The sequence below is a fragment of the Salvelinus sp. IW2-2015 genome, linkage group LG11 (assembly GCF_002910315.2).
Source record: "Salvelinus sp. IW2-2015 linkage group LG11, ASM291031v2, whole genome shotgun sequence".
NCBI lineage: Eukaryota > Metazoa > Chordata > Actinopteri > Salmoniformes > Salmonidae > Salvelinus > Salvelinus sp. IW2-2015.
The window spans coordinates 17,386,978-17,411,628 of record NC_036851.1 but is presented as its reverse complement, the minus strand read 5'-3'; the positions used below and the strand labels follow the sequence as shown (position 1 = coordinate 17,411,628).

The 24,651-nt window shown below is 41.8% G+C and overlaps 1 protein-coding gene across 4 annotated transcripts; it reads right to left on the bottom strand.

Moving 5' to 3' along the window:
- LOC111969932 (NEDD8-activating enzyme E1 catalytic subunit) lies at positions 1-23,688 on the bottom strand. 4 transcript variants are annotated; one of them, XM_023996328.2, is made up of 18 exons: positions 23,606-23,661; positions 23,437-23,475; positions 22,662-22,782; positions 22,400-22,480; positions 22,041-22,123; positions 20,352-20,432; positions 19,968-20,011; positions 19,784-19,848; positions 19,418-19,573; positions 19,214-19,316; positions 17,123-17,236; positions 1,918-1,971; positions 1,722-1,758; positions 1,539-1,620; positions 1,320-1,420; positions 1,141-1,204; positions 963-1,017; positions 1-806 (listed from the first exon to the last, which is right to left on the bottom strand). In XM_023996328.2, exons 1-18 carry the CDS (start codon positions 23,623-23,625, stop codon positions 718-720), a joined length of 1,389 nt encoding a protein of 462 aa, XP_023852096.1. In that variant the 5' UTR covers positions 23,626-23,661; the 3' UTR covers positions 1-717. The 4 variants fall into 4 exon arrangements, with proteins under 4 accessions (XP_023852096.1, XP_023852097.1, XP_023852098.1 ...); XM_023996329.2 differs by lacking the exon at positions 23,437-23,475 and having other exon boundaries at positions 23,606-23,688; XM_023996330.2 differs by lacking the exon at positions 23,437-23,475 and having other exon boundaries at positions 22,662-22,810; positions 23,606-23,652.
- Between the last annotated feature and the right edge of the window lie 963 nt (positions 23,689-24,651).

Genomic DNA, 24,651 nt, shown 5'->3' with positions numbered 1-24,651 from the left:
TTCAGAAAATACACGTATCTTTATTGGAGTAGTACCTTCTTCACATTAAACCTTAAAACTGTGCATGCACCAATTAAACAACTTGGAAGTATAATTATTACTGGGTAGACATTATTTGGATGTTAACAAAAAATGTTCTGTGTAAATTGCAGAGTCAGCACATTCATTAACACTACAATATTTGCACAAGAACATAATGGATATACAACAAGGAAAACAATTTGCCCACTCAGCCTGAAGTCTCAGTCATCAGTAACACAGAAGACATGTATTGTCCAGGAAAACATATATTCCGGTTGTGTCTGTGTGTGCAAAACCCCATGAAGGAGTTACTGCAACGAAATGAAAAGAAATTAAACTCACAAGAAACTGTAAGAGAAATCAATTTAAATATGGTACTGTTCTTTTCTCCAGTGTAAGAGAGCTTGAGAGGTTGCAGTGCATATAACGTAAATATATAACGCAAATACATCACAACAGTTGCTGATATGATCAAATATGACAGTGGAGTAGTTTGGCTTTCCACAACCAAATGCATTCATAGACTTGAGTCTACAAGTATGTCAGAGAACTGGATATGAAATACATTTATTTACATATTCACTTAAATACACTGTAAAACTTGTAGTTTATTTGCCGTTTCAAATACCCGGTACTCTGTTAGAAAAGTAATAACAACGACGTCTGGTGTTTGATGTTGGGGAGAACATGCTGGTCCTAAGAGGTAAAGCTGAGTTTGAAGAGCACAGTCTGGGGAGTGGTGACATCAGCTACGGCCAGCTCCTGCCCATCTAACAGACCCAGCTCTGTAAAAAAAAGTTAATTACAAGAATGAGTCCAACCACAAAGAGGACTAGAAGCCCACACTATAGACAGTAATGAAGACTGGGTAAGCATAATGTCATCAATATGAAACACTATTAAACCTGTATCAAACCTACACGGCATATTATATTACTCACCTTTCAGTGACTTGCTCAGATTGGGGCGTGTCCTCTGTTCAATTGACGCGACAGTCTGTCAAAACAAAATATGAGTCAATAGCCAGCCAACCACTTGTATGCCTGCTCAAGACTATTCTTTTCACCATGATCAGAACAAAAAACGTTGCATATTGCATATCAAAATGTGAAAATTCACCTGTAAATACAATGTTTTATTTTTTCCTTCCAATGTCGCAGTGATGGCTGGAGATTTCATTTGTCTGAAAAATGTACAGTTGTGAGTGTCATTATGACCAAGACGCAGTCCAAACTATAATATCACATTGGGGTCACAGAATTCAGGAAACATAAAACCTACGTGGTAGGTGAACTTACAGAGAAGCGTTTTCAGTCAGGTAATCGAGCACCTCCTGGAGCTTAGCTGAGGGAGAGAAGTGCAGGTCCTGGGGGACTTGGCTGCAGGATGAACAGTTCTCCTGACGTTTCAAACAAATATAGAGGTATTAAGACAAAAATGTATTACCAGTTACCTTTCATCATACCATTGTTAACCTGAGAGCTGTACACAGAAATCCCAGTACACAGAAAACCCACCTTTCGCTCTGCCTCAAACGTATAGGTGTACAGACCATCAACGTCATTGAACACCATGTAGTTGTTCAGAGGAATGTAGGCACTGCAGACAAAGCGGAAAGTCATGAAGCTGTTGTGAAATGCATATGCACTTCCATGTACTTATGGACTGGTTTAGTAGTAAATCAGCAATTGAAAACTCACCTTGATGCTATTTTGAAGACCTCCGTGGCACAAGCAGCTAAAGTGGGGTCAAAAAGTAGTTAGCTAAAGACATTTCTATTTACGAATAGTAAATACAGAAAGTCCTATCACAATGCTGCTGAATGTTTAATCTAGCTCGTAAAACCCTTTATGCACAAATAAACGTTCACATTTCCTTTAGTGTGTACTCATTTACCAGCAATGACTGCATTTGTGGACGCCACAGCCGGGATGATCCTCTTAACAACACCTGTAGCACGTGAACAAAAAAACATTCACTGTGACAATACTACCTGTCAACATTTTTAGAACACCTACTCATTCAAGGGTTTTTCTTAATGTATTTACTATTTTCTACATTGCAGAATAACAGTGAAAACATCAAAACCATGAAATAACACATATGGAATCATGTAGTAACCAAAAAATTGGTAAACAAATCAAAATATATTTTATATTTGAGATTCTTCTTTGCCTTGATGACAGCTTTGCACACTCTTGGCAATCTCTCAACCAGCTTCACATGGAATGCTTTTCCAACCGTCTTGAAGGAGTAAAAAAATATGCTGAGCACTTGTTGGCTGCTTTTCCTTCACCCTGTGGTCCGACTCTTCCCAAACCATCTCAATTTGGTTGAGGTCGGGGGATTGTAGAGGCCAGGTCATCTGTTGCAGCACTCAATCACTCTTCTTCTTCGTCAAATAGCCCTCACTCAGCCTGGAGGTGTGTTGAGTCATTGTCCTGTTGAAAAACAAATGATAGTCCCACTAAGCGCAAACCAGATGGGATGGCGTATCGCTGCAGAATGCTGTGGTAGCCATACTGGTTAAATTTTCCTTGAATTCTAAATAAATCACAGACTGTGTCACCCCCTCACACCATAACACCTCTTCCATGCTTTACGGTGACATGCAGAGATCATCCGTTCACCCACACCGTGGCTCTCAAAGACATGGCGGTTGGAACCAAAAATCTCAAATTAGGACTCCAGACCAAAGGACAGATTTTCACCGGTCTAATGTCCATTGCTTGAGTTTCTTGGCCCAAGCAAGTCTCTTCTTATTATTGGTGTCCTTTAGTATAGTGTTTTCTTTGCAAAAAATCGACCATGAAGGCCTGATTCACACAGTCTCCTCTAAACAGTTGATATGTGTCTGTTACTTGAACTCTGAAGCATTTATTTGGGCTGCAATTTCTGAGACTGGTAACTCTAATGAACTTATCCTCTGCAGCAGAGGTAACTCTGGGTCGTCCATTCCTGTGGCGATCCTCATGAGAGCCAGTTTCATCATAGCGCTTGATGGTTTTTGCAACTGCACTCCAGTAAATTTTCCGTATTGACTGACCTTCATGTCTTGAAGTAATGATGGACTGTCATTTCTCTTTGCTTATTTGAGGTGTTCTTGCCATAATATGTACTTGGTCTTTTACCAAATAGGGCTATCTTCTGTATACCCCCCTACCTTGTCACAACACAACTGATTGGCTCTAACGTATTAAGGAAAGAAATTCCACAAATGAACTTTTAAGAAGACACACCTATTAATTGAAATGCATTCCAGGTGACTACCTCATTAAGCTGTTTGAAATAATGCCAAGAGTGTGCAAAGCTGTCATCAAGGCAAAGGGTGGCTATTTGAAGAATCTCAAATATAAAATAGATGTTTTATTTGTTTAACACTTTTTTTTGGTTACTACATGATTCCATATGTGTTATTTCATAGTTTTGATGTCTTCACTACTATTCTACAAAGTAGAAAATAGTAAAAAATAAAGATAAACCCTTGAATGAGTAGGTGTTCCAAAACTTTCAACCGGTAGTGTACATTCTGGCTAAAATTGCAAAGGAAGTAATTAAAAAATTATAATATATTGTAAATGGGGTATTGTAGATACGCCCAAATATTATTAACAGTTTAAAAGCTTGGTTCTTTTTCAGGATTTAATATTTTCCCGGTATTTTACAAATGTTCCCAGCAAGGCACTACAGAGGGTAGTGCGAACGGCCCAGTACATCACTGGGGCCAAGCTTCCTGCCATCCAGGACCTCTATACCAGGTGGTGTCAGAAGAAGGCCCTAATAATTTTCAAAGACTCCAGCCACCCTAGACATAGACTGTTCTCTCTGCTACCGCTCGGCAAGCGGTACCGGAGCGCCATGCCTAGGTCCAAGAGGCTTCTAAACAGCTTCTACCCCCAAGCCATAAGACTCCTGAACATCTAGTCAAATGGCTACCCAGACTGCGGAAGTGTCATTCTAAAGCATATAAGGCATATAAACATGTCTGTATTTGATTATTAGTTTTAAAATTCAAGCCTGATGTTGCCTGAGCCTGATAAGCCATACGTTAAAGACATTTTATGAGCCCAAGCCCCAAAAATTCCAAATGATTGGTCCGTTATCCAATACAGCAGGTATTCCCAAACTGGGGTACGCGCAATGCCGTCGGGGGTACGCCAAATACAAATGTGACTCACATTTAAAAAAATATACACATATTATTATATTTTTTTAATGTTCTTCATATTTTCAAACAGGCATTTAGTAAGGCCTGCGTCCATAGAGACACATACCAGCTGTACTGGTAGTACTGCTTCTACTAGCAGTACTACACCTGCACCTGTCGATGACACAAGTTGTTCTGCTTCCAAGAGCACATCCAATGCTAGCATCAGTAATTCTACATTTGCTGTTGGCCCAGCTAGCATGGACACTGACAGTTGTGAATCTGATGCAGCCGAAGAGCTACTGCCCCCTTACCCGGTGACAGCACCGAACAACTGACAGGGACGTTGGACCATCGAAGAGGCGTAAATATGATGAGAACTACATTGATTTGAGGTTCACTTATATTGGGAGTAGTGCCTTTCCTCAGCCACAGTGTATTATATGTGCAAAAGTACTATCTAACAACTCAATGAAACCTTCACTCTTGTACAGACATTTAGAAACAAAACATGCCAATTTGAAAAATAAGCCATGGGAGTTTTTGATTAAGAATTAAGATGCCTTTCGAGTAGTAAGACATGTATAAAAGCAACAGATACCATTAATAAGAAGGGGCTAGAAGCGTCTTATATGGTGAGCTACCAAGTGGCTAGGACAGGCAAGCCCCATACTATTGTGGAGGACTTAATTTTTCCTGCTGTCGCGGATATGGCTGGGACAATACTGGGGGAAAAAGCCAAAAAAACTAGACAGACAATAACTTCATCAAATAACACAGTTTCACGACGCATCAGTGACATGGCAGGAGATGTTTTGAAACAAATACTGCTTCACATACAAGCCAGTGAATTCTATGCGTTACAGCTGGATGAGTCAAGACGTGTCGGGCCTGGCGCAGCTCCTGGTATATGTCTGTTACATTTATGGGGGGTCAATTAAGGAAGACATCCTCTTCTGCAAACCACTGGAAACCATGACAACAGGAGTGTCACGTTCGTCGTATTGAGGAGACCAAGGCGCAGCGTGATATGAATACATTCTTCTTTTAATAACGGAAGAACACAGAACAAACTAACAAAAACGAAAGTGAAGCTAAATAGAACGAGTGCTGACATGCAACTCCACATCGACAACTACCCACAAAACCTAAATGGAATAGGATCCCCAATCAGAGACAACGATAAACAGCTGCCTCTGATTGGGAACCAATTCAGGCCACCATAACCCTACATTACCTAGACTTACAAATCCCCATAGGGAAACAAAAACCCTAGACAAAAACACACATACCCACTCTCGTCACACCCTGACCTGACCAAAATAATACAGAAAATATAGAAAACTAAGGTCAGGGCGTGACAAGGAGAGGATATTTGTAAAGTACTGGACAGCTTTGTGACATCAAATGGACTTGTGGTCAAGATGTGTTGGTATCTGTACTGATGGCGCAAAAGCCATGACAGGGAGACATAGTGGAGTGGAAATGCGCGCGCAAGCAGTTGCTCCCGACGCCACTTGGGTACACTGCAGCATCCACGAGAGGCTCTTGCTGCCAAGGGAATGCCTGACAGCTTGAAATATGTTTTGGACACTACAGTGAAAATAGTTAACTTTGTTAAAGCAAGGCCCCTGAACACTCATGTATTTTCTGATATGATGATATGGGCAGCGACCATGTAATGCTTTTACAACATACTGCTTATCAAGGTGCAATGCATTGACACGTTTTTTTGAATTGAGAGACGAGCTTAAAGTTTTCTTTACTGACCATAATTTTCACTTGTCTGACTGCTTGCATGATGACGAGTTTCTCACACGACTGGCCTATCTGGGTGATGTTTTTTCTCACCTGAATGACCTGAATCTAGGATTACAGGGACTCTCAACAACTATACTCAATGTGTGGGACAAAATTGAGGCTATGATTAAGAAGTTAGAGCTCTTCTCAGTCTGCATTCACAAGGACAACACACAGGTCTTTCCATCAGTGTATGATTGTTTGTGTGCAAATGAACTCAAGCTTACGGGCAATGTCAAATGTGATATAGCGAAGCACCTGAGTGAGTTGCGTGCGCAATTACGCAGGTACTTTCCCGAAACAGATTAAACAAACAACTGGATTTGTTATCGCTTTCATGCCCTGCCTCGAGTCCACTTACAGATATCTGAACAAGGCAGCTTCATCGAAATTGCAACAAGTGGTTCTGTAAAAATGTAATTTAATCAGAAGCCACTGCCAGATTTCTGGATTGGGCTGCGCTCAGATTATCCTGCCTTGGCAAATCGCGCTGTTAAGACACTGATGCCCTTTGCAACCACGTACCTATGTGAGAGTGGATTCTCGGCCCTCACTAGCATGAAAACTAAATACAAGCACAGACTGTGTGCAGAAAATGCTATAAGAGCTCTTTGTCACTGTTCTGACAAAAACTCACACTCATTCTTATGTTTAACAAATGTATCATATAGTGTGTGTGTGTGTGTGTGTGGCAGGCTTACAATGATGGCAAAAAACAACATTTGAGAGTGCGCTGACCCTGGTGCTAGAAAGGGTACGCAGCTGGATGTTGAATGTTTGAAGGGGTACGGGACTATACAAAGTTTGGGAACCACTGTAACAGCTCTCTAGGATCTCTACTCTTTTCTATATTTACCAATGACCTGCCACTAGCATTAAACAAAGCATGTGTGTCCATGTATGCTGATGATTCAACCATATACGCATCAGCAACCACAGCTAATGAAGTCACTGAAACCCTTAACAAAGAGTTGCAGTCTGTTTTGGAATGGGTGGCCAGTAATAAACTCAAACATATCTAAAACTAAGAGCATTGTATTTGGTACAAAGCATTCCTTAAGTGCTAGACCTCAGCAGAATCTGGTAATGAATGGTGTGGCTGTTGAACAAGGACGGCAGGTAGCCTAGTGGTTAGAGCGTTGGACTAGTAACCGAAAGGTTCCAAGTTAAACAATTTAAAGGCAATGCTACCAAATACTAATTGAGTGTTTGTAAACTTCTAACCCACTGGGAATGTGATGAAAGAAATAAAAGCTGAAATAAATCCTTCTCTCTATTATTATTCTGACATTTCACATACTTAAAATAAAATTCCCTGTCTTAGGTCCTAACTGACCTAAGACAGGGAATTTTTACTAGGATTAATGTCAGGAATTGTGAAAAACTGAGTTTAAATGTATTTGGCTAAGGGGTATGAAAACTTCAGACTTCAACTATAGTTCTGTCCTTGAGCTGTTCTTGTCGAATTATGTTCTGTATTATGTCATTCTGTATTATGTTTCATGTTTTGTGTGGACCGCAGGAAGAGTAGCTGCTGCTATTGCAACAGCTAATGGGGATCCTAATAAAATACCAAATACCCTTTGCTATGAGACGCTACATTCTTTTTCCATTGATCATCCTTGAGATGTTTCTAGAACTTTATTGGAGTCCACCTGTGGTAAATACAATTGATTGGACATGATTTGGAAAGGCACACCCCTGTCTATATAAGGTCTCACAGTTGACAGTGCATGACTGAGCAAAAACCATGCCACAAGGTTGATGGAATTGCCCGTAGAACTCTGAGACTGAATTGTGTTGAGGCACAAATCTGGGGAAGGGTACAACAACATTTCTGCAGCATTGAAGGTCCCCAAGAACACAGTGGCCTCCATCGTTCTTACATGGAAGAAGTTCTTGAACCACCAAGATTCTTGCTAGAGCTGGCCGCCCGGCCAAACTGAGCAATCGGGGAAGAAGGGCCTTGGTCAGGGAGGTGACCAAGAACCTCCAGAGTTCCTCTGTGGAGATGGGAGAACCTTCCAGAAGGACAACCATCTATGCAGCATTCCACCAATCAGGCCTTTTGGTAGAGTGGCCAGACAGAAGCCACTCCTCAGTAAAAGACACATGACAGCCCACTTGGAGTCTGCCAAAAGGCTCCTAAAGGACTCTCAGACCATGAGAAACAAGATTCTCTGGTCTGAAGAAACAAGATTCTTTGGTCTGAATGCCAAACGTCACGTCTGGAGGAAACCTGGCACCATCCCTACGGTGAAGCATGGTGGTGTCAGCATTATGCTGTGGGGATGTTTTTCAGCAGCAGGGACTGGGAGACTAGTCAGGATTGAGGGAACAGAGCAAAGTACAGAGAGATCCTTGATGAAAACCTGCTCCAGAGTGCTCAGGACCTCAGACTGGGGCGACGGTTCACCTTCCAACAGTACAATGACCCAAAGCACACAGCCAAGGCCATGTGGCTTCGGGACAAGTCTCTGAATGTTCTTGAGTGGCCCAGCCAGAGCCCGGACATGAACCCGATCTAACATCTGTGGAGAGACCTGAAAATAGCTGTGCAGCGATGCTCCCCATCCAACCTGACAGCCCTTAAGAGGATCTGCAGAGAAGAATGGGAGAAACTCCCCAAATACAGGTGTGCCGAGCTTTTAGCGTCATACCCAAGAAGACTCGAGGCTGTAATCGCTGCCAAAGGTGCTTCAACAAAGTACTGAGTAAAGGGTCTGAATACTTATGTAAATAAGGTATTTATTTGTATTTATTTGCAAAAAAATTCTAAACCTGTTTTTAATTTGTCATTATGGGGTATTGTGTGTAGATTGAGGGGGGGAATTATTTAATCTATTTTAGAAGAAGGCTGTAGCATAACAAAATGTGGAAAAAGTCAAGGGGTTTGAATACTTTCCGAATGCACTGTATATTTTTATTTTTTTATTTCACCTTTATTTAACCAGGTAGGCTAGTTGAGAACAAGTTCTCATTTGCAACTGCGACCTGGCCAAGATAAAGCATAGCAGTGTGAACAGACAACAACACAGTTACACATGGAGTAAACAATAAACAAGTCAATAACATGGTAGAAAAAAAGAAAAAAAGAGAATCTATATACAATGTGTGCAAAAGGCATGAGGAGGTAGGCAATAAATCAGATAATTACAATTTAGCAGATTAACACTGGAGTGGTAAATCATCAGATGATCATGTGCAAGTAGAGATACTGGTGTGCAAAAAAAGCAGAAAAGGAAATAAAAGCAGTATGGGGAGGGTGAGGTAGGTAAATTGGGTGGGCTATATACCGATGGACTATGTACAGCTGCAGCGATCGGTTAGCTGCTCGGATAGCAGATGTTTAAAGTTGTTGAGGGAGATAAAAGTCTCCAACTTCAGAGATTTTTGCAATTCGTTCCAGTCGCAGGCAGCAGAGAACTGGAAGGAAAGGCGTCCAAATGAGGTTTTGGCTTTAGGGATGATCAGTGAGATACACCTGCTAGAGCGCGTGCTACGGGTGGGTGTAGCCATCGTGACCAGTGAACTGAGATAAGGCGCACTTTACCTAGCATTAGCCTTGTAGATGACCTGGAGCCAGTGGGTCTGACGGCGAAACATGTAGCGAGGGCCAGCCGACTAGGGCATACAGGTCGCAGTGGTGGGTCGAATAAGGTGCTTTAGTAACAAAACGGATGGCACTGTGATAAACTGCATCCAGTTTGCTGAGTAGAGTATTGGAAGCCATTTTGTAGATGACATCGCCGAAGTCGAGGATCGGTAGGATAGTCAGTTTCACTAGGGTGAGTTTGGCGGCGTGAGTGAGGAGGCTCTGTTGCGAAATAGAAAGCCGACTCTAGATCTGATTTTGGATTGGAGATGTGTGATATGAGTCTGGAAGGAGAGTTTGCAGTCTAGCCAGCACCTAGGACTTATAGATGTCCACATATTCTAGGTCAGAACCGTCCAGGGTGGTGATGCTAGTCGGGCGTGCGGGTGCAGGCAGCGAACGGTTGAAGAGCATGCATTTGGTTTTACTAGCGTTTAAGAGCAGTTGGAGGCCACGGAAGGAGTGTTGAATGGCATTGAAGCTCGTTTGGAGGTTGGTTATCACAGTGTCCAAAGAAGGGCCAGAAGTATACAGAATGGTGTCGTCTGCGTAGAGGTGGATCAGGGAATCGCCCGCAGCAAGAGCAACATCACTGATATATACAGAGAAAAGAGTCGGCCCGAGAATTGAACCCTGTGGTACCCCCATAGAGACTGCCAGAGGACCGGACAGCATGCCTTCCGATTTGACGCACTGAACTCTGTCTGCAAAGTAGTTGGTGAACCAGGCAAGGCAGTCATTAGAAAAACCGAGGCTACTGAGTCTGCCGATAAGAATATGGTGATTGACAGAGTCGAAAGCCTTTGCCAGGTCGATGAAGACGGCAGCACAGTACTGTCTTTTATCGATGCCGGTTATGATATCATTTAGTACCTTGAGCGTGGCTGAAGTGCACTATATACAGGCTTATGATCTAGTAATCTATTTCTCTTGTTATCAGGTCATTTATTCTTCTCTTTTGGCTTACCAGAATATACTGTTAGACATTAGCCTTTAGCTCAAGTAGACTATTTGTAGGTCTAGGTTTTGATTATCAGGTCAGTCTCACTGTGCATGCTGCAGATGCATCAACTACTGCTGAACAATTTCAGTAGGACATTAGGCTATTTAGATAAGGTGGGTACGTCGCCAATGTTAGTTGTGGTTTTGGGGGTTCGTTAGTAATACTGTATGTTATGCTATGTAATGGTACTGTATGTCATGGCTGAGCTGTGCCGCTCTGCAGCAGTCTACTGTATGGTCTTCGATCTGTACAATGTCTTCTGTTATTTAACCACGTATGCCTTTTCTATTCCAATTTCAGGAGGGCAAATGCGCCTTATGTTCCAATAGCAGGGATTCAGTTCATATTGAGCGTTAGTACCTTTCAGCATGTAGTCTGCTCAAGAATCCATCTGTCTGCCTACTCTTCATGGACTACGGAGAGGCAACGAACATGCATATCAGTATATCTCCTCTCTCTCAGTAGGACAAGTTTGAGTTCACGTTAAGGCAACGGTGTTGGGTTTACATTATGCTTTTCCAGAGGCGGTCCGTATGATGGCTTTAGGGGTTCTTCAGTCTGATTACACTAAATGTTCCTTTCCTTTAATCTTGCATGATCTCTTAAGTTCTGTTTGCATTACGGAGTCTCACATGTGGAACATTGTCGTCATCATCAGAACTAACACTGCTTTGTCCTCTCATGTTGTGCTGCCTGCATGCTGAGCCCGGGCAGCACCTGGCGAACCTCTGTTCAACATTGATGCTGGCAACCAATGACAAGATACTGGAACTCATCACGGTTCTGGTTCCTTCGTCAGCACTGAGGGATAGCTCTGAGTTATAGGCCGTCCAATTCTGCATCGGCGCCGCTACTGGTTCTCAATTGATCCCAGCTTCACTCTGATCCTCTGCTGCTACAATGTATTGATTCTGAGCTTGTGAAACATACATGAGTTTGTGCAGTATTCTTGCTCCCACCCCAGCCTCCACCTGTTAGGTTCCCTGTTCCTGTTAGGGGGATTGGTATAGCTTACCGCACTTACTGCTCGTAGGCTATATTTCATATGGCCGCTTTACTCGGGCAGTGAGTTACCCTGAAGGAGCAGAGCCTATATCGCCAAGACATGCATTATTCATTGCTGAATAAATGGATGAGCATATTTCTAAGCAGTGTTTTCTTTCTGAAATGAAACGTTTTGTTTTCCTTATCTTAATCATTGTAATGGCATGCTTGAATAATATAGGACTAAAATAAGATGTAGACGGCTTTCACTTCTCTTCATGAAGATTGAATGGATATGGGTGTACAGATCTGAGTTTTAAAAAAATGTCATAGCCTACCGCCATCGCGCGTTCTCTCTTGATTCAAACTCCCTGTGCGTTCAATTGGCTGCTTTATTTAACATTACATGTTAAAGTCTTTGAAAAAGCTATTAGTATAAGAAATGCCCCCCCGCCCCGATTAAGCTTTTCGTGGGACTCCAAGAGCTAAGGGGTGTTTTTTAAAGGAGAGAGGCCAGGGGAGCGCAGGTGAGTATTGCACAAGAGACAGAGGCTATAAGTTTGAAACTTATGCATAACCCATCATTCCTTAGCTAAATATACGGCTAATACTCTATTGAATTTATTACCTGAAAGAGGTAGGCTAGGACATTGAGAGAGATATAACAATCTTGAACAGGATGATCTATTTTGAATGCAATTTGAATGGAATTCATTAAGAGAAAGATAAGGAGTGGGTTTAAGCAGGAAATCTCAGTAACCTGTTTCCCGGTATTCAACACTAGTCAGATCCTTATGGAGGTCCAAGATTAGGAGGACAATTCAGTATTGCAGAATGTGTGTGATAACTCGAAATGACAAGGTTCCAGTTTAACAAAGTTTACTATACTATATGAACACACTACAAGGTAGCCATTCCACTCCAGGCTAGGTCCATCAAGACTCCCTGCGCAGGCGCACTCTTGACTGAGTGATAGCCCCGTAATAACAGAAATATAGGGATACTTAAAACATGAACTTAACAATCTCCCCCTTTTCTTTAAAGTCAAATAAAACATTAACAACATAATTAAATGTCCAAGTATTATTCAAGATCCCCATTACAAATGGGTTGTGAGACAGTTTTTATTTGTATTACTCAAGCTGCCACTTTCCATTACTGAGAGCCCGTAGGAGCACAAGACCAGATGCTCCTTTTTTAGTCAGACAGTCAGCAAGCTGTTCCTTTGTGGTCGACCACAGCGTCCGCTGGATTCTCTGTGCTTGAATAAGTTCCTTGTAGCTGCTAATCTCAAGACGAAGTCTTTTCTCTGTGACAGACTTGGTTGACTTCACAGCATCAACTAATGAGTAGTTGTCAGTGACACAAACTACAAGTAGAAAGAGACGTTTTGTCTCACCAGTGGTAAGCTCTGAGAACAGAATTGCAAGAAAGATAGCATTGTCAATTCCATCTGCAAGAGCAAGGGTTTCTCCAGCAAGTGTCCTTCGGACAACCATTCTGATCCTTTTTGACTGCCAACAGATAGGTGAGAATCTTCCTCCTTCACCCATTAACACGATTAGATGTCCACCTTGTGTGCCTCCATCTGTAAGGTTCCCTAGCGAAGCATCACTGAAGACAACTAGCTTCAAAGAGTCATCTTTTCCAACATGCTGAAACTTTAAAGTCACTTGTTGTGATTTCAGTTTARGAACAACTTTGTTCGCCTCATGAATGGTTTGTACAGTGGCGTGTTTTGTGTTAGATGCCAAGTTGCAACCATCAAACATTACATCAGGTCTACTCTGTCTAGCAACCCATAAAATGTGTTCTATCTTTGACCTCAATTGARCAGCTTCAATTCCACATAGAGGGYAATTCCTTTGTACGGCTCTTGAAGAATCCAMMTGYATGGGTTGAAGATTCTTGATATAGCTCTCCTGTTGCATCAGTATTTTTCCATCAACTGTAATAAACTCTATGCCAACATAACAAAAATGATCATGCTCCTCACGGCCGACCTTGAAAACAGCTTTGAGGTGTGGAATCACAGTTGGAGCAAAGGTCTGTGAGCCACCCCAGATAAAGTCATCAACATGACAGGCAAGTACTCCAGTCACATTGCAGTCTTGATCAAGCCAATAGAAGACTGCAGGATCCATTTGTGACATTTTTCCACCTGTATTCAGCATTGTTGCCTTGACTTTGTTGTACCAGTAGAGTGATGCATTTGCCAGTACAAACAACCAATTTTTTAGTTTCCACAGTGTTCCTTCGCTTTTAGCTTCGGGCGAAGGTCGGATGTGAATGTCCCTTGACAGCTCTGTTCCCTGCAAAAATGCAGATTTGATGTTTATGGAATTACGTTTACATTTTTTCTGGCAGATCACTGACATCAGCAATCTGAGTGACTCTGAGGCACATGTCGGTGAGTCTTTTGGGAGTTCTTTAGCAGCCAGCTCTTCAAAACCTCTAGCCACTAGACGAGCTTTAGGCACTATTCCAGTTAAGGATTCTTTAAGGGTACACACCCACCTTGTTGAGACACATTTTTAGCCAATGTCTTTGACTTCCTCAAACACTCAATTTTTTCCTCCAATTACTGAGCTCATCTAGCTTAGCTGAGTCAAATGACACGTCCTTTGTTTCAAGTACATAATTATTTTGAATGTCATTCTGTTTTTCTCGATTTTCCATTGGTTCAATTCTGATATTATCTACAAGTGACAGGTCAGCTGACCCTGTTGTACCAGAAAGTGTAGCTGGTTTAGAGTACTGCAAGTTGTACCAGTTCTGGTGTTTTCCTTTGGCTTTTCCTGCTCGTCCAATGACGGTTGCTGTATGTGGAATACCACTTTCTCTGTCCATGTATTTAACAGTTTGTCCAGTTTTCAGATTGGAACAACCATGTTCTCTTAACACATGTGGCTGTTGTTGAATGTTTTCCTCATTTGAACGCTCAACAGTATTACCTGTGGCATGGTTGAAGGTCTCTGCTCCATTTCCTGTGTCAGTTTCAGTGTCAGTTTCAGTGTCCATATCATTGGATCCGACATTTGGTAGGTTTGTGTCTGTTACACAGAACCCAAACCGGCTGCGCCATCGTGCATAAATGTATTTTGTCCCCCCACACCAAACGCGATCACGACACCCAGGTTAAAGTATCAAAACAAACTCTGAACCAATGACATTCATTTGGGGACAGGTCGAAAAGCATTAAACATGTATGGCAATTTAGCTAGCTAGCTTGCACTTGCTAGTTAACGTTAATTTGTCCTATTTAGCTAGCTTGCTGTTGCTAGCTAATTTCTCCTGGGATATAAACATTGAGTTGTTATATTACCTGAAATGCACAAGGACCTCTACTCAGACAATTAATCCACACATAAAACGGCCAACCGAATCGTTTCTAGTCATCTCTCCTCCTTCCAGGCTTTTTCATCTTTGAACTTATATGGTGATCACATCTAAACTGTCATAGTGTTACCACGACAACCGGCAAAACAGTTCGTCTTTCAATCACCCACGTGGGTATAACCAATTAAGAGATGGCACGTGGGTACCTGCTTCTATAAACCAATGAGGAGATGACTTTCAGCGCGATCTGCATCAGAAATAGGAACGACTTCTATTTTAGCCCTTGGCGTCGCAGATGCTCATTGGCGCGCGTGAGCAGTGTGGGTGCAATAATTGAAAAACATGTATTTCTAAATTTATTTTGAGACGCTCGCGCACGCGACGTGTCTGGTCTGGTCAGCATGTTACTATTTCCTTTTTGTCATTTTCATTAGGAGACTGATTCTCAGCAACAGCCCCTCTATCTTGTTGATCATTTACTTTCCGCAATCTTGAGTGATGCACCCTGACAATGATGCCTCTGTGCCTCACAAATATCACCACACCATCTTAACCAATGACTACTCCCGGTCCTTTCCACTTGACAGTCAACTCGTTTGTAGTACACTTTGTTTCCAGTTTCGTACTTCTCACCATCATTATTCCCTGAACTACTGAGTAACTTCTGAAGTCTGTCAACTGTAGCATGTCCAAACTGTTTGTGAAGCTTTAACAATACTTTGTGTTTTTCTTTTGTGTTCATGTTCTCTGTGTCAGTCAGAATCTCATTTTTGCATGGACTGTGTGATGTCTTTGTCTAAAATGTTTACACAATAGTGGCCTGAGGTAGTAAGTTCAAGAGTCACTGGTTGTTTAAACATCKCTGCCTTGTCATTTTTTATYTCTAYTACAGCCRCTGCCTTCTTGAGGGAAGCTTTGCTTAATAGTAAGGGGATATCTGTAGGGACCACCTCTGTTTCAATGTGACACTTAGTCTGACCAATTTTTGCTGGTATCTTAACTCTCTTGGTAGAATGGACAATTCTCCCGTCTCCAAATTTGAAAGCTCTGTTGCTTGGTGTGTCAATCATATTTTGTACTTCTTTCATACTTAGTTCACTGACATAGCTATCAAGCCATTTTGCACCACACACTGTCCATGTACATGCAGTATCAATCACAGCAGATCCTAAGGACTCAACTATAAAAATCTCAGTATCAGAAGCAGATTCATTTTAAAACAGTGTAATGTTACACTGCTCTATCTGTGTTTACATTTTCCTCTGTTAGTTTAACTTGTTCATTTTTATGAGGACAGTCTGTAACCCAAATGGTAAGTGCTTTGACAAATAGCATATTTTGATCTCCTTCCATATTTGTCCAGTGGATTTGTACTGGGAAATGGCGCCCTCTTCTGGCTGCCTTGAGAACGTGACTTGTTGGCGCCTTTTCTCTGCTGCTCAGTGTAATATGCTGCGTCACTCACTTGCATTCCATCTGTTATTGGCGCGACAGACGTCTTATCACCAAAAATTATTTTTAGTGCCGACTTCATTGATGCAAAAGTCAGCACAGTACAAGCAGTCAAAGCCAACTGTTTCTCCCTACCATCTAGACAGGCAGTATCTAGCAACTTGAAAGCTAACACTGCATCCGGGAGAACCATGTCGTATTTGCACATCCTATTGTACCTCTGTTCGAAATCAATGATGTAGTCCCGTCATTGCAACCGAAATATCTCTCGTAACACTGTCAAAGTTTGAATATGCCTCGTAGGCATGGTCTTTCTCTTTAAGAAATACAGAATCCAGTGCTCTGATCAAATTCACCATACCGTCATCCTTGTTCAAATCCTCAACGGATATTTCCAGTGCTGTATCTCTCGCTCTTCCCTCGAGCGATAATACCACCGCAAGTGCTTGCTTTTTCACGTCCAGATTAGTAACCCGTGTCCAGATTCCAAGTAAATTTTTCCAAATTTCGTACGACCTCTTCTCGTCGAAGCGAGGTGGCACATTGTAGTTATTAACCATCATCTTCTACCAATGTTAACTCGAAATGACACAACGACAAGGTTCCAGTTTAACAAAATTTACTATACTATATGAACACACTACAGGGTAGCCATTCCACTCCAGGCTAGGTCCATCAACAACAAGACTCCCTGCGCAGGCGCACTCTTGACTGAGTGATAGCCCCATAATAACAGAAATATAGGGATACTTAAAACATGAACTTAACAGTGTGTTCTCACCCTGGGTGAGTCTGTAGGTGACTCCTGTGATGCTGAACTCTGCTGCCCGCTCCTGAGACTTCTGGTACACCCACTGGATGTGCTCCGGGTCATCTGCGTCCAGCCCCACACCATCTGACAATACAACACACAATCATGATAGAAATGTTAAGGGATCTTCATGTACAGTTGCAAAAAAAGTATGTGAACCCTTTGGAATTACCTGGATTTCTACATAAATTGGTCATCAAAATGTGATCTGATCTTCCTCTAAGTCACATACATAATTTACATAATTTAAATAATTTAAACATTCACCGTGTAGGTTGGAAAATGTATTTGAACCCCTAGGCTAATGACTTCTCCAAAAGCTAATTGGAGCCAGGACTCCGATAAACTAGTCCAATCAATGAGACGAGATTGGAGATGTTGGTTAGAGCTGCCCTGCGATATAAAAAACACTCACAAAATGTGAGTTCGTTATTCACATGAAGCATTGCCTGATGTGAACCATGCCTCGAACAAAAGAGATCTCAGAAGACCTAAGATTAAGAATTGTTGACTTCCATAAAGCTGGAAAGGGTTACAAATGTATCTATAAAGGCCTTGATGTTCATCAGTCCATGGTAGGACAAATAGTCTATAAATGGAGAAAGTTCAGCACTGTTGCTACTCTCCCTAGGAGTGGCCGTCCAGCAAAGATGACTGCAAGAGCACAACACAGAACTCTCAATGAGGTTAAGAAGAATCCTAGAGTGTCAGCTAAAGAAATCTCTGGAACATGCTAACATCTCTGTTGACGAGTTTACGATACGTAAAACACAAAACAAGAATGGTGTTCATGGGAGGACACCATGGAAGAAGCCACTGCTCTCCAAAAAAAACATTGCTGCACATCTGAAGTTTGCAAAAGAGCACCTGAATGTTCCACAGTGCTACTGGCAAAATATTGTGTGGACAGATGAAACTAAAGTTGAGTTGATTGGAAGGAAGGAACACACAACACTATGTGTGGAGAAAAAAAGGCACAGCACACAAACATCAAAACCTCATCTCTACTGTAAAATATGGTGGAGGGAGCATCATGGTTTGGGGCTGCTTTGCTGCCTCAGGGCCTGGACAGCTTGCTACAGTATCATCTACGGGAAAATGAATTCCCATGTTTATCAAGACATTTTGCAGGAGAATGTAAGGCTATCTGGGGAGGCAGGTAGCCTAGTGGTTAGAGCGTTGGACTAGTAACCGAAAGGTTGCAAGATCAAATCCCTGAGCTGACAAGGTAAAATTCTGTCGTTCTGCCCCTGAACAAGGCAGTTAATCCAGGCCGTCATTGAAAATAAGAATTTGTTCTTAACTGACTTGCCTAGTTAAATAAAGGTAATTTTTTTTCCTTTTTAAAAAAATTATATCTGTCCGCCAATTGAAGCTCAACAGAAGTTGGGTGATGCAAAAGGACAACAACCCAAAACACAGAAGTAAATCAACAACAGAATGGCTTCAACAGAAGAAAATACACCTTCTGGAATGGCCCAGTCAGAGTCCTGACCACAACCCGATTGAGATGCTGTGGCATGAACTCGAGAGCGGTTCACACCAGACATCCCAAGAATATTGCTGAACTGAAACAGTTTTGTAAAGAGGAAGGGTCCAAAATTCCTTCTGAACGTTGTGCAGGTCTAATACGCAACTACAGAAAACGTTTGGTTGAGGTTATTGCTGCCAAAGGAGGGTCAACCAGTTATTAAATCCAAGGCTTCACATACTTTCCCCACCCTGCACTGTGAATGTTTACACGGTGTGTTCAATAAAGACATGAAAACGTATAATTGTTTGTGTGCTATTAGTTTAAGCAGACTGTGTTTGTCTATTGTTGTGACTTAGATGAAGATCAGATCAAATTGTATGACCAATTTATGAGGAAATCCAGGTAATTCCAAAGGGTTCACATATTTTTTCTTGCCACTGTACCTATGGCTGGTACTACCATTGAAATAAATCCGTCACTCCTTATGGAGTATTACAATATTTGAATCAAAAAATAATTTATGAGATATCGAAGGCACAGTAATACCTGATCAAATAAGCATGTTAACAAGCTGGTTGGTTACATACCTCCGAAGGGTTTCTCTTTAGGCCACAGCAGCATGCGGACATACTCAACACAATGTTCTGGTAACCGGGGCATGGAGGCTATCGTACACATGGGGAAGTTAATCTGAGAAAATAAATATATTTAGAGGAAGCAACACATTAGATCCCGGAATAAAAAGGATAGCCATCCTGATACATCTGTACGTAAAACAAAAGCTAGCACACCTGTGGTGGGTAGAGCTCCAGGGTGCAGTCGATACAGGCAGTCATGCCAGGAAAGATGACCCGAGCGTTTCCCTTGAAGCCCTCTGTCCCCCCGTCAATCAGCGGGATGATGGAGCTGGGGTCCAGCACCCCGTCTTCATAAACCAGCAGAGACAGCTAGAGAGGAATGGAAAATCACATAGGGTAAATTGTGAAAAAGGCAGACCACACTGATCTCTGTTTAACAATCAGTTTTTTTATGGACTGGCTTTTTATAGATTGATCATGGAAATCTGTGCAGGACATAAGGGTACTCGAACAAGTGAGCACTAGATTGCATTCGACTTGATCTATATTTAACTTAGAATACATTTTGTAATAACATACCAACATGCCATTCATCCATCTCCGGGCGATTATGGAGTCGAGTCCACAAACTATTATGTGGAATTCTGTGTGAGGGAGACAAAGCAGTAATTATTTCAAATGAAACAAAACATACAGCTAATTTGATATTTCCCATAATGAGTAATCTGGAAGAGGACGAGGATAGAAGAATCCCAGGACTTACGTCTGTAAAACGACTCATCAAAGTCTTGTATTTTCTTGAAATGGCTGTGCAATTTTATAAGGATATCAGTAGATTAGGCCAGCAGGTAGCCTAGCGGTTACAGTGTTGGGCCAGTAACTGAAAGGGCCCTGATTTGAATACCCGAGCCGAAAAGGTGAAACATTTGTCAATGTGCCCTTGAGCAAGGCACTTAAACCAAATTTGCTCCAGGGGCACAGTACTACTATGGCTGATCCTGTAAAACAACAGCTATCCGGGTGTATGTGACAATTACACTTTTTTTTTATTAACCTGGGCTATAATAATAATAATGTATTATATATTATTAGTATTATTATAAATCAACTCCCAAATCATCCATTTTCCTTCATCTCCAAAGGATACGGGACCACGTTGCATCCTGGAATGCGGCCATTGATAAAATCCGCTGCAATGTCTGCCTTTGGCCGACCCACATCCTTCAGCCTTCAGAGAAACACATACCATCCATTAGAAAAAGTACAGTGCATTCAGAGAGTATGCAGACCCCTTGACTTTTTCTACATTTTGTTACGTTACAGCCTTATTCTATTCTAAAATTGATTACATCTTTTTTCCCTCATCAATCTACACATAATACCCCACAATGACAAAGCAAAAAGTATTCAGACCCTTTACTTAGTACTTTGTTGACACACCTTAGGCAGCGATTGCAGCCTCTCGAGTCATCTTGTTTATGATGCTACAAGCTTGTCATACCTGTATTTCAGGAGTGGCTTCCATTCTTCTCTGCAGATCCTCTCAAGCTGTCAGGTTGGATGGGGAGTGTCGCTGCACAGCTATTTTCAGGTCTCTCAAGAGATGTTTGATCAGGTTCAAGTCCGGGCTCTGGCTGGGCCACTCAAGGACATTCAGAGACTTGTCCCGAAGCCACTCCTGCGTTGTCTTGGCTGTGTGCTTAGGGTCATTGTCCTGTTGGAAGGTGAACCTTCACCCCAGTCTGAGGTCCTGAACACTCTGGAGCAGCGCTTTTCATCAAGGATCTCTCTGTACTTTGCTCCGTTCATCTTTCCCTCGATCTTGACTAGTCTCCTAGTCCCTGTCGCTGAAAAACAACCCCACAGCATGATGCTGCTACCACCACCATGCTTCCAAACCTGCTGGTGCCAGGTTTCCTCCAGACATGACGCTTGGCATTCAGGCCAAAGAGTTCAATCTTGGTTTCATCAGACCAGTTTGCGTACCAATGTTGTTTCTCATGGTCTGAGAGTCCTTTAGGTGCCTTTTGGAAAACTCCAAGCGGGTTGTCATGTGCCTTTTTACTGAGGAGTGGCTTCCATCTGGACTGATTGAGTGCTACAGATATGGTTGCCCTCCTGAAAGGTTCTCCCATCTCCACAGAGGAACTCTGGAGCTCTTTCAGAGTTACCATCAGGTTCTTGGTCACCTCCCTAACCAAGGCCCTTCTCCCCCGATTGCTCAGTTTAGCCGGGCAGCCAGCTTTAGGAAGAGTCTTGGTAGTTCCAAACTTCTTCCATTTAAGAATGATAGAGGCCACTGTGTTCTTGGGGACCTTCAATGCTGCGGAAATGTTTTGGTACCCTTCCTCAGATCTGTGCCTTGACACAATCCTGCCTCTGAGCACTACGGACAATTCCTTTGACCTCATGGCTTGGTATTTGCTTATATAGACAGGTGTTTGCCTTACCAAATCATGTCCAATCAATTGAACTTACCACATGTGGACTCCAATCAAGTTGTAGAAACATCTTAAGGATAAGCAATGGAAACAGGATGCACCTGAGCTCAATTTCGAGTCTCATTGCAAAGGGTCTGAATACTCATGTAAATAAGGTATTTTCCGTTTTTAAAACATTTCTAAAAACCTGTTTTCGCTTTGTCATTAAAGGGTATTGTGTGTAGATTGATGAGGGATTTAAAAAATATATATTTTAGAATAAGGCTGTAACGTAACAAAATGTGGAAAAAGTGAAGTGGTCTGAATACTTTCCCGAATGCACTGTATGTGCAAAATCAACAACACCAATAATGACAAGGGATGAGTAGAAAAAAGTAAAAGGCAAATGATCTCACCTAAAGAGGAACTGTCTGTTGAGGTTGGAAATGTCAATGGTATCCATGTCAACAACGTGTATGTGACGAAAACCTGACAAGGCCTGGTCCACAGCATCCCCAAAAGATGGGAAAATGACAGAGTGAATATCTATCAGAACCAATGTTGTTGTAAGTGTCCTAATTAAACTACTTAAGTAAGACTACACTGGGTATCTTTCTCCTCAAGAAATAGGCTATTCTACATTTCCATGAAAGATATGATACGCAAACTGACGGTTACTAGCAGAACAGTGTGTGCAGGTCTATCTCTCACATTGCCACTCATTGCAAAGGGAATGTTGTAGAGTAGCATGTGCATTCAAGAGATGAAATCATACCAGATCTTTGAGAAGTTCACATCCAAGGCCACCTGCTCCAATAACAAGTATTTTGCAGGTGTCTAACAAAAACTGGAGCGACTGTAAGGAAATAAGCAACAGTAATAAAGGAGAACATCACAGCACAATCAAAAGTATTCAGATGTGCAACTGAGCTCTGATATGACATGAACCATGGCTTTAAGTATGAAATTATTTGCAACCCATTCAGTGCTGTTCCTTGTTTTATTTACAAACTTTGAGTATGCACTGTGATGATTACCTCTGTGCTCGGCTCAAAGTCAGGGTGAGTGAAAGGTCCTGGTCTTTCCAGAAATCTATTGATGTGGTTCCATCGTCCGTCCCATTCGCCCCCGTCTCTGCTGCCCCCATCCACCACCATCCTGGAGAGAACACAGGACAGGAGTCCAGCTAAATATGTCAGTGGGGAAACATTTGAGGAATATAAAACGTCATTATCTAATAAATGTTTTATTAATTAGAAACAGCTGCCATACATGTTTATAGCAGACATGCAAATAGCAGAGAAGCACATTGTTATTTTATAAACAATAATATGTAGAAAGTACAGTCATGATTACCTAGCAGCAACCTTATGACATATATTATTGTCTCATATGTTTTTTGTTTATAACTCTGTGATGGTTTAAACGTGTATCGCTGCACCTAGGGTGCCATGCTATGGAAGAAGCACAGTACCTTATTGACAGACAGTAAGTGGATAGCTAGCTAGCCAACAAGCCTACACTACAGTAACTGTCTCAGCGCCTCTAGCACTGAGATGCAGTGCCTTAGACAGCTGGGCCACTCGGAATCATTCCATGATTGAATCGGTTTCAAAGCAGCCATTTGTAGGGATACTATGTTATAGACCAACAACAACAGGAACTATTTACTGTAGGCTAGTTAGAACTAGCTAGCGTAGCTATATATTTATTTGGATTTAGCTGCCGTCTGAGTTATTCGAGACAGCGTTTTAATCCCTGCTCTATTCACCCTCTCAAACCTGCTGCCAGTTCTAGCAATTCATTACTAACTTCTCAGTCAGCTCCACTACTCTCCTTCTTTTCTTCTCCCTAAAAAGAGAGAATAAAAGAAGGTTCATTCATGCTTTGCTTTCAGCGGGTAACCAGTTAATGGGATGTGAAAGCATCGTTCGGGCAGTTAACGGCTATGTCTTGCTTGTTTACTTCTGCAGCTACTTACGGCTCGTCTGTATCCGCCATTTTCGTGCCCAGGAAGACAAATAGCTACCCACAATGCATTGCACAGACACCGGTGTGGTATGCACAATGCAATCCGAGATCCTTGGTACGTCCCTACCATAAACCCTAACCTTAAACTCTTAACCTCTAACATTAACCCCTACCCTACCCTACTTTTGGGTGTCAGGGAAAATGTATGGAGTAAAAAGTACATTATTTTCTTTAGGAATGTAGTGGAGTAAAAGTAAACGTTGTCAAAAATATAAATAGTAAAGTACAGATACCCAAAAAAACGACTTAAGTAGTACTTAAAAGTATTTTTACTTAAGAACTTTACACCACTGTCCATCAGTTCAGAAAAAACATCACCACACAGTCCGTGCTATTCAGAATCCTTGGGACGTCTTTACCCCATAGAAATGTAAAATGGGTAAGGGTTACGGTTAGAAAGTACTCGTTACATTTTGAATGCTTAGCAGGACACGAAAATGGTCTAATTCGCACACTTATTAAGGGAACATCCCTTGTCATCCCTATTACCTCTTATCTGGCACTCACTAAACACGAATGCTTTGTTTGTAAATTATGTCTGAGTGTTGAACTGTGCCCCTGGCTATCCGTCAATTAAAATAAAATAAATCGTGTCGTCTGGTTTGCTTAATATAAGAAATTCTAAATGATTTATACTTTTTGGTTTAAGTAACGTTACATTTAAAACCAACTACGTTTAGACTATTACTCAAGTAGTATTTTACTGGGTGACTTTCACTTTTACTTTGAGTAATTTTCTTTTAAGGTATCTTTACTTTTACTCAAGTATGAAATTTGGGTACTTTTTCCACCACTGCTGACACGTTTGTGTCTACTGGCTAGAATATAGAGTACGGACCAAAACGTGCACGTTCGAATTGCGTCAGGGACAACTGTAGCATTTTAGCTGAGCCTAACCCTTAAACTAACATTAACCTACGTTCAACGTTAATTCTCCTAGCCTGCTACTTTAATTATTCAAACCTACTACGTTAGTTCTCCTAACCTGTTATGTAA